At 41.0% G+C, this 10490-nt stretch overlaps 1 protein-coding gene across 2 annotated transcripts; it reads right to left on the bottom strand.

Moving 5' to 3' along the window:
- Window positions 1-9: 9 nt before the first annotated feature.
- On the bottom strand, window positions 10-8499 carry LOC138690736 (C-C chemokine receptor type 5-like). Of its 2 annotated transcripts, XM_069811379.1 has the most exons (3): window positions 8221-8499; window positions 4224-4383; window positions 10-3550 (listed from the first exon to the last, which is right to left on the bottom strand). In XM_069811379.1, the coding sequence occupies exon 3, from the start codon at window positions 3537-3539 to the stop codon at window positions 2469-2471; it is 1071 nt and encodes a 356-aa protein (XP_069667480.1). In that variant the 5' UTR covers window positions 3540-3550; window positions 4224-4383; window positions 8221-8499; the 3' UTR covers window positions 10-2468. The 2 variants fall into 2 exon arrangements, with proteins under 2 accessions (XP_069667480.1, XP_069667490.1); XM_069811389.1 differs by lacking the exon at window positions 8221-8499 and having other exon boundaries at window positions 4224-5568.
- Window positions 8500-10490: the final 1991 nt, after the last annotated feature.

Raw genomic sequence — 10490 nt, 5'->3', positions numbered from 1 at the left:
GTCAAAAAGTCTAACACACAAAAGTTAACCAACTTTAATGGATTGTATAATACAAAATATTGTTACAATCTATTGGCAGAGTCCTTAGTTGAATGCACCAGCAGTGCTACCAAATACCATGTGTTCCATTGTCTCCTTGAACATGGATCACAGTTCACTCCAATAGCTGAAATCTGGCTTGTTCTCATTCGCTCAAGTGTGGTCCCTTCTTGGTGAAGTGATAGAAACTCTTGATAAGCTGCTGATCCACAGGGCCACCAGTCTCTTAAGTTCCACCTCTTCCCTTCAAAAGCTGCTTGTTGCTTGGAGATATCCATGCTGTAGAAGAGAACACTGCAAAGGAGCGGGGCTGGTTTTTGACATGCTTCTCAGAAAGCTTGTCAGTATGCTTGTGCATGTTTGGTTGTTGTACTTTGCTCCTGCAGGGCTGGTCAACATAACCTGCCTGGCGTCAAAGCCCTCCAGAGAAAGTAGCTTCTTAAAGGCAAGGTGTCTTAGGGGCCAAATGAAAGCTCTTGTCAAGAGCAGAATGAAATACAAAAATATTTTTATAAAGGTATTGGAGAAGGAAAAAAAAAAGCCAACCTATCTAGAAGTTACTGCATGTAGCTTCCTAGCTCTTTAAAAAATAAATGCATATATTTGACATTTTTTGCTGAAATTACCCAATTTTTGCTTATACTGATATAGTTAACTGTTTTAAAAGCATATACAAAGTCCAGAAAGTAACTGATGCAGAGGGTCTTAAAAAAGAGTATGTAGCTGAAAATCTTGTAAATTAGAAGGTGTTGTATACTTCTGTTATACTTCCCATGTGGATGTAGTCCAAAAGTGGTGCTTAATATGGCAAAACTGAATAACTTAAGGGGTTTGATAAGCAAAGATTTCCCTATTTCACTTCCTGCTTTCACAAGCACTTGGCAATGTAAAATCTCTTTGGGGCTGTTTGAAACATTTGCTTCTTTGAAAATATTATTTAAAAGGTTATCTACAGGAGTTGGAAGACAGAAATTGCCCTGCTGGATAAGAACAGCAATCAAAAGATTCACTTTTAATTTCTTGTGTCCCGAGTTGTCCAAACCCATGTATCTTAGGGGAAATATAAGAAATGCTAGAAAGGACAACTTGGCCTAAATCAGTTAATAGCGTGATTATGGTATGATCTTAAGCACTCAAGTATCCCCATATTTATTTCATCTTTTCTATGTGTTTCAAGTGCTTTTCAGGATCTGAGTTTTAAGGGGAAGCCCAGTCATATTTGAACATCAGTCTAATTATGGAAGCTTTTGCTTTCTGTAAAACTCCTAAATGGTAGAAAAAAACATTGTCATAGCCCCCAAATGATACCTGCTTCTAAAAGAAAAAAAAAAGAGATGCTCTATGCCCTTGACTCTACAGAACAGTGAATATTTTTACTTATTTATATGTTTTGATAACTTAAATGTCTATAGCATATGCTTATCTCTAAAAACATCTGGGTCAACCCTGTTCAGAAATCATTTTCACACCTCTAATGCTGTTGTGGTTTTGCAGCCATTACGACTGCATTCATTTCATATTTTAAAGTTTTTCTCTTAAGTATGCTAGAAAAATAGCAAGCAAAATCACTGCACTAAAAAGCTAAAACCCTGTTGACTTGTTGTCCACCTTTGATCTAAGCTGGGTAAAGCTCCATGTGCAATACTTTATTTTTAAAATACTGTAAACACATTGATTTTCTGATCAACAATAGTCATTATATTAGCTTTTTAGTACAAATAGCATATAAAACAGCAGTTGATTAAAAGAGAGCCTTCTGAAATATCAAACTCTCAAGTCACTTACGTACCAACACCTAGTAGTTGAAACTATTATGAGAAAGATCCAAGAGGTTAGTACTCAGCCATACACAAAGGAAAATATAACTTGAAATTTCAGAGTCTCTTCTAAATGTATAAGGTTTTCCCATGCCACTTGTAAAGATTCTGTGTCACAGACCTCAGTAATTTAGCATTTTTTACAAAGATACACAACCAGGCTAGTAAAAGATGTGACTGAGACCGAGTTTAAATGAGTGAGATATCTTGTGTAAGGTGCAGTCAAGAGATGTTTCCAAAGAACCAGTGTCAATTTCTAACCTCTAGTTCACTTCAAAAAACCTGTTTATGAGCCTACTAGCTTATGCCCTCAGCCTTTGTGTGGTTTTGGGCCCTATAGTACAAAACTATACTTTTACATTCACAAAAAAAGAGAACGTCTTTTTTTTCCCCTACAGAATGCCACGTTAGCATATCAGGGTAGCTAATTTGATACATCCTTTTCATTTATGTACAAATACCCAAATGTATGAGCAAATACAGGCCTTGGTAAATATGTATTCTATGATCTTTTGCAGCTGCCTTAGAGCCAATATCCACAACAGATTCTGCAGGCTTTCATCACAGACTTGATTTCACAAAAGTCAATTCCACTTTTTCACTAGACACAACTTACAGTGCAGCAGAAACTTCTTGTTCTCCAGTCGATTGTGTGTAGGTGGAGCTAGCCCTTTCAGCTGTGTCAACATAGAAAACGGGACAGTATTTAGAGAAGTGGAATGCAATCTGCTTTCGGAAAAAGCTACGAAGGTACTTCCTAAATTTTTCTCCAGCGAAGGCATAGATCACAGGATTGATACAACAGTGGATCATTGATATTGTTTCTGTCACTTGGATTGCTTTCTCCAGTTGACTGCTGCCTTCACAAGTAGCGATGGAAAATGTACCTTGAAAATCACGCAAAAGAATGCAAATGTTGTATGGTGCCCAGAAAAAAAAATAGACAATCATAATGATAAAAATAAGTCTGACTGCTTTATGTTTCTTCTCATTCCTACATTGCAGTAATGTCTTTATAATTTGTGTGTAGCTGCACATCATAATTAACATTGGAATAAGAAGTCCCAGGATGTTCATTTTTAAGGTCAGGAATTGCTTCCATACATTTCTCTGCTCTGATGGATAATGAGTACTGCAAGTATAACGTGAATTTTCCTTTTGAGTTTTGTGAAATATTATCCCAGGAACAGAAGCAAAAATAGCAACAGCCCAAGTGACAGCGCTGGTGAGGATGCCGTAGGTAACTGTCCTAGCTTTTAAAGCAAACACTGCATGCACTATGGCCAGGTACCTGTCCAGAGTCAACAGGATTATGAAAAAGACGCCGCTGTAGAAGCCAAGGAGGTAGACACCCGAGAGAATTCTACACAGCGCCTCCCCAAAAATCCAGTCATGAACAGCATAATAAGCCCAAAAAGGGAGAGAAAATATAAACAGCAAATCAGATATTGCCAAATTGAGCAGGTAGATGTCAGTCATACTCTTCAATCTCTTGTATTTTACCAGGATGAGGACAACGAGCATGTTGCCTGTGAGGCCAAATATCACCACCAAAGAATAAAGCGGTGGCAAAAGTTTTGCTGCAAAGTGCTTTTCCTCAGTTCCCATGCATGGAGCTGAATCACTGTAGTCAAATTCTGTTGTCAGTGGCAAGTCGCCTAAGTCTGTGGTATGGTTTTCCATGGTGTGTTGGTCTGGAAAGGAAGAAAAGGATGTTAAACTAGGGGAAACCCCAAGCTTGGCGGTGAGGGGAATGAAACACCCTGATGTCCTCCTCATCTGGAATGCTTTTTGCTGTTAAGCATGTAAGCATTACTACGTCAAGGTGTGGAAGAGAATGAAATTGCAGAGCTCCCAGGAAACCCATCTGTAATACCTATGAAGTCACACTGCTGCATGTTGGAAGTGTGCTGCTGCGTGTCATTTCCTAGGTGTGCGCTGTCTGGTGCATTTTTCCTCCTCAGTAGAGCCTGTCAGCTGCCTGACCCAGCCAGAAGCAGAGGAATGATGAATTTAATCCGTGGGTAGCTGGGGGCTGTTGTGCTCAGCAGTGGCTTTCCAAAGGGGCGGAGTGAGCCAGCATGGCAGCAACAGGAAAGCACAGCAGCTGGCATGCAGAGCATAGCCGTGCTCCTCCTTGGGACCTGGCCACCTTCTCGTCGTGCCAGCCCGACTTCCAGCCCTCACCCAAGGAGGACCAGGCACTGGCAAGGTGTAAACTGGTGCCTGCAAAGGCCCTGTGACATGGGTGAAACAGAACGGACTGCCGCTTGTTCAGGTTGTGACTCCCTGGGAGCCTTAATGCCTGTGGGAATCAGGTCACTGGAGGTGTAGAAATGACCTTTGCGCAGTACTAAACATACCCACCTGGTGGACCTGCTGTCCTGGGTGTTGCAGAGCAGCAAGTTGGCAGCGTTGGTCCGGGTTAAAATGGCAAACGCTGTGTCCTTTACAGGGTCTGGGTCAGGCGTAGGTCATGGAAGTGTGCTGGTCTTAGGTCGGTCTGGAATGAAGACGGCGTGCAGTCCTGTGGAAAGAACAGGTAGGCAAACACCTTGGCAAACAGCATCAAATATGACGGTTGCTATCAGCATAGCCTATAACAGCTGTATCTGTTGTGGCACCTTCCTGTCAATTGGAAGACCTCCCCAGTGCTCGGGGATGAAGGAAGTTTTGATTCCTTGTTCTAGTAGCTGTTTAGCAGCTGTGATTCAGGAGCTCCAAAGTTGAGATGGGCTAAAGTGTCTTGGAGGGGGTGCAGAGGCAAAAGGCAGATACAGCCATCCCTCTGTGTGTGCACTAACAGTTCTTCATGTGTAGTGGTTGTTTGATATCGTCCTTCATCCTTTGCTAGTCAGTGTTTCCAGTGAGGTGACGCAGTACCTGAGGGAGTGCAGGGGTTGCCCAAACTCCCTGTCCCTCCAGTTTTGGTTTGGGGACTGTTGGAGGGAGTGGGCTTCCCTTGCAAGAAGGAGTTGTGGCCTGGGAGGTAAGTGTGCAGCAGAGCTGTGAAAGCCCTCAGGCAAGTTCTGTTGTAGTGGGAGCAGGTAAAGGCTTGCGACTTTGATGTCAGCCCTTCCTGTCGCCTCCCCCTGTTCCAAGTCCCTGGTAGGACTGCAAGCCAGATGCAGAAGCATAGCTTTGTGTAATTTGGTCTCTGGAAAGTTGAGGAGAACTGTCTTCTCACAGACCCCCAGAGAAAATGGAAGAACTCCTGCGTCCCCCATGACAAGCTGGGAAGAGGATTTTGTGAAGACGGGTGTCAGAGGGACCAAATGTGCTTCCTGGTCACTCAGTGGGGAAGTGAAATCGATGCGCTTGGTAGGCACTCAAACAGAGCTATTTGCTGTCTGGTGAAAGGGCTGCTCTTTCTTCCTGTGTCATTAGGACTGGTTTTGTCAGGCACTTCATGGCAGATCGGTGGCTGTTCATAGCAGGTTGATGGTTTTGAAATCTGCATTTTCCTGGCCATTTGATGCCTGTTCTCTTGACAAAGGCAACAGACTGCTTCTGACACAGAAGGCTTCAGGTAGTGCGTCTGCCCCAACTTGCTCTGGGCTCCCTGACCACTCATGTAGTGCTAGCAATGTTTGCTCCCTTCCTGCTTACAGCCCCGCCATGCACTTTTTTCAATGGCAAGGTCTATGCTGTGTGATTGCAGACGTCTGTTGCAGAGACCACATTCTCAAAACCACCACTTCATTCTCTCTGCACTTGAGTTCTGCTAGACTAAATGTAACTGAAGAAACTCAGCCTGTGGCTGGGGTGACACAGGGTCACGCTGCCCGTCTGCTTCTTAGTAGAAACTCAATTTTATGACATGGTGGGTCATTCTGAGCTGTAGTATGTGAAATCCCTGATGTGTCTTAAGCTTGTGTCTCTCTGGACAAAACTGTTCAGGTGAAAAGACTATTTTCTGCCCTAAGCACAGATTGCTCAAAATGCTAATGTCCTTATCTTAACTTGTGTCAAATTGGTTAACTTCAGTAAACCTAAGCTGAGGTCTTGGGGAAGGGACTGTTTGCTAGGTTTTTAACTGCTTTCCTGTGACCTTAAAAATAAGGATCTGAGTCTCTCCTGAGCTGCCAGCTCCTGATGGAGTTTCTTATGCTGCCCAGTGAAATACAAATCTGCCCAAAAAGGAGGAAGCTTTATTGGAGCAAAATCTGCACCTTGTAAACAACAAGAGGTGCTGCTTTTGCAAACCTTTTTCCCTCCCCCTCCCCAGGTTTTTCCTGAGTCTAGTTGTCAACTCTGTTCCTAACAATATCAAGAATGAGAACATCCATGTTCAGACATTACTTTGGCATGTTGCGTATGGCATGAAGTTTTCTTCTGGAGAACGAGGAATAAGAGAAAATTGGCAAGTTTTAACAGTTTGGGTCTCAGCTTTGCCTAGATACAATTTCTTGGGGAGAAGATAAGTGCTGTCAAACTCCTCAAAGACCAGCTTTCAGGAAGCTCTGGCAATCTCTGTGAAACAGGTTTTTTCCACAGCTGTACTAACTACGTAGTTATTACAATACTGAGATAAAGGTTTTGTTGGTAAAGGAAGTGGCTGTGGGTCAGGTGTATTGACAGTAAATAAGTTGGGTTTAAAGTATCTAAGGGTTTATATTTCTTAAGTACTTTCAGCAACTCTTTTAGAAAAAAAAGCACCTTTATAAAACACTTTGGGTTTTTTACCATTTTTGGTTTTACACCTTTATAAAACACATATGTCCAAAACATTAACTTCTTTATTTCAGAACATGACAAGACTTGGGCACTGCGCAATATTTAATATTCCCTTCAGCTAGATCTGCTAGATCTATGTTGCATGCCCTGACAGTACAAGTCCCTGATACTGCATATAGCTAAATATCCCCATTTCGCATGTGTCAGCCATGCTGTATACTGGGATTATGGGATGAGGGACTGGCTGCAACACAGTGCCAGACCCAGCACATCCTGTCTTGATCATTTTGCACCTGTGTGATGCTCATGCATAAACATGGGTATGAAAAACACTTGGGTCGTAAACCCAGAGTGGGATTTTATGAGTATGTGATTGATAGAATTAATGAAAATATTATTGCAAAATGCTGCCTCAATATTATTGTGGTAATTATTTTCATCACAGCCCCTTCTTCCTATTAACTGCTATTTCAGTGCCTTTGCTCCTTTTCCTCTGCTGCCTTGGAATGACAACTACCTCTTCCCTGCATCTTATTTTCTTCCTTTCAACCCTTTTTGCATGCTTAAATTGTGGTCTCCCTTCTGAGTGGTTCTTTCCGCTAACTGAGCCCCATTTCTCTAGGCTAGCCTTTGCTTCAGAAGCCTCTCTCTGCAAAAGTATTTACTAACCTGAATTGTGTATAGTATCCAGCACATGCTGACAATGGAAACTACAGATACTAATTTGGAAACCAGAAGAAGGAATTGTAAGTGTTTTTCTGCTTTATCCTATAATCTCACTGTTCTAGGAAACAGTGTTGGCCACTGGCTAGAATGCTTCACTGGGTTAATCGACCTGGGTGGTTTACCTAATTAGGGATATCTGACTGGGCTTATGTTTCCTGATCTTTAGGAAAAAAAACCCAAAGATAATCCTGGAAGATCTCTGAAGAAAGGGTATTTCAAAAAGAGGTCTATATTATTTTGAATACAGTTCAGATAAATGCAGTTATTTCTAGAAATCTGCAATCTGCTATACAAATTCTGTTGCTCTGGTTGAGACTAGCAGTCATGCAGTTTTCAAGAGAAAAGCTCTCCATAGAAAAGCTGAGCAAACTCATGTCACTGTTTCATGCTGAGTTTCAGGTCATAGCTCTCTATTTTTAAAGAGGCAAAGATTTTATTAAAGTCAGTTTCAGTTCATTTGCACCGTGCTGTAAAATGGTAATAATTAAAAAGGTGTAGTAAATGGAGGCAAAGTGCTAAACTATGCTGTGTGTAAACAGGTTCCATGAGACAGAGTGTTTAAAATACAGTATCAGATTTTCTGTGAGAATAAGTACTCTTCACTCAAATAAGCTGTTTTGTCTTTGCAGTAACAGTTTTAAAATCCAGATTTCCATCATTATATATCATCTTTAGAGAAAAAATCAGAGGCATACTCCATTATATTTCTTACTCCAATCAATCTCTAGAGATTTATTCCTTTGCTTACCTGGATCCTCTGCTCAAGTCTTCTAGTGGTTCTGTCCTTTAAAAATAGTGTATTCTATTTAAGATGTCCTATTCATTTCCCCAGGGTGATTTTTAAAGATGAGTACACTGGCAAGATTCCACAAGTATTTTTCACCTCAGGCATTAGACTACCTAAGCAACTACTAAATGTTTAAAAAAAAAAAAAAAAGGCAGCAAAGATGACTTGACTTACCATGTATCTTACAGTGCAAGTGGTGGCTTGGATTATTACATCAAGAGTAACACTAAACCGATTTGTCAGTCACAAGAAGAAGGTCTAAACCACCTCTTCCTGCATGAAGAAGGATGTATCAGTTTGAAAACTTGTAGCAAACAAATCTGTTTTCATTTAAAAAAAATCAAGGAGCAGTTCTCTTTTTTCTAAAAATGGGTTATCAGATGTTACTTTTCTAACTCTGCGAGATGTGCAGAGATGTTGAAATTGTAGAGGATCCTCCTAAGGTCTGAACTCAAGGTTTCACAACCCACAGCTGTAGTTGTAGAAGAACATTTTTAGGTAGTTGTTTTCTCTTTTTCATTTAGCTAACCTCTTTGAATCAAGAACAGTTTACATGAGGTTCATCCCTTTACATTTTTCAATCATTAAATTTCTTTTATGGTTTTTGTCCCTCAACAAGAAGTGGAGCTTCTAAATAAAGCTTACACTTTTATTCAGAATTACCTGCACTTTCTGTTGGCTTGCTCTGAGTTGTGGTCCTTATATTTTAGGAGATTTGATTGATTCTATTTTTCTCTAACCTGGTCTTTGTGTTTTTTATTTTAATCCTTCTCATAAGACAATGACTTAGTCTATATAGTGAGTCTGACCTTCTTTTAAAACAACAACTTACTTTTTGGAAGTAAGCTTCAGAAGAGCGTGATAGAATCTGATTTCTTATCAACTTATTTCCTTGTGGCTGATTCCTGTGACTTTTGGAGTTCAACTGAAGCTGCACTGTGAGCAGCTTTTTAGATCCTTCTTAGACATCAAAGAAACCACACAGGAGGTAGGAAAGGTACAGAGGAAGCAAGAAAGAGATGGTGCCTTATCAGATCCCTAAGAACCTCTGAGAGAGAAGCCCTGAGAAGATACCTAATAAAGTTCAACCCCCTGCCTCCCCTTGACATCTCTTTGGAGGGTTCTGGAGTATCTCATCCTATTGACCTAGTGAAGGCACTAAAGGGATGTCGTTACTGCACTCAGTCCTTGGTATCCTTAAAAGATTTTTAAAGGCCAAAAGCCCAATGGAGATATCTTGCTTTGAATGCTGTCATTCCTTAATGGAAGTGAAGAGGATCACAACTTCTGACTTACATCTCAGATCTGGGGGGAGACAGTAAAAAGCGAAAAGCTCAGCCTGTTTTCCTTGTCAGTGCTTCTTAACATGAGGGATTAATCAAGGTCTTTATCCCGTAGAATCAATAGATTTTTCTCTTCCTTTCCTAATCAGCTGTTCCAAAGAGTTCTCAAAGGGCTGGGATCTCAGCGTCAAAATTAATGGCCACTGTAGGATATTCTAAGGGTATGTTCACACTACCTTACTTGGACTATATTAGACCCCCTATATAGTCAGTGGAAAGACATGCTTTAAAAATGTTTCCACTACATCTAAATCAAGCTCCTAATTGCTGCCAAACTTTGCTGACAAAAACCTGCACTTTTATAATGAATTCTTATAATTCTCAAAGAAGGTATTGTATCAAATTAATTTTTTAATGTACAAGTCCTAAACAGTCTACATATTGAAATTAACAGACATTTTAAAGATTTCTGTCTGAAGCCTGCTTCATTGTTCACTGTTTGTTACATGTTACTGAGCCTACTGGAGACTCTAAAACCTTTCACAGTCTCACACTGTATGAACGGGGGAGGCAGTCTCAAACCTTTGTTGGGCTTGCCCATTTTTCATCAAGCTTTTGATTCTGAAATATGCTCTCACAAAACTGGTCTCAAACATTTGAACTAACACCACCAACAACTTAAAGCTAAGACCTGTGGTAGGCTGGTCTTCAGAAATAGTCCCTTGTTCCCACAGATTCATTGGCTTTACTAATCTGTTTCATTTTGTTGCTTATAGCTTTTCATTCTCATAGCTCAGTCTGATCAGCAAGCGTAGCTGGGTTATTTCATTTACTATCAGCACCATAAGATTGCAGAGAGTGTTGCATGCCAACAGAGGGCCTCTGCCACTCATGGTTATAGCTCCTGATGAAGGGGAATGGTTTTGGTCTGCTTGTCAGCCGGGTCTCACACCTGGGTGGCATATTCCCCACAGCGAGTGTGAATACCTATGACACTTGGCAGCTCAAATACAGGGACACACTCTGGCGGCAAGCACCTGGACTGTGACTTTATTACCAGCACCTACACGATATGTTCAATTAGCTCTACTCCAGTGACTGATTATGATTTATCTTCGTAGTAATCAGGCCATCACACTGAAGTATCCAGTATCTAAGTGA

Source organism: Haliaeetus albicilla, chromosome 2 (genome assembly GCF_947461875.1).
Source record: "Haliaeetus albicilla chromosome 2, bHalAlb1.1, whole genome shotgun sequence".
Classification (NCBI taxonomy): domain Eukaryota; kingdom Metazoa; phylum Chordata; class Aves; order Accipitriformes; family Accipitridae; genus Haliaeetus; species Haliaeetus albicilla.
This window is presented reverse-complemented; position numbering and strand designations above follow the sequence as displayed.

What these genes read in the sequence shown, in the direction of transcription:
- LOC138690736 (XM_069811379.1), bottom strand. Translation starts at nt 3,539, where the DNA reads ATGGAAAACCATACCACAGACTTAGGCGACTTGCCACTGACAACAGAA.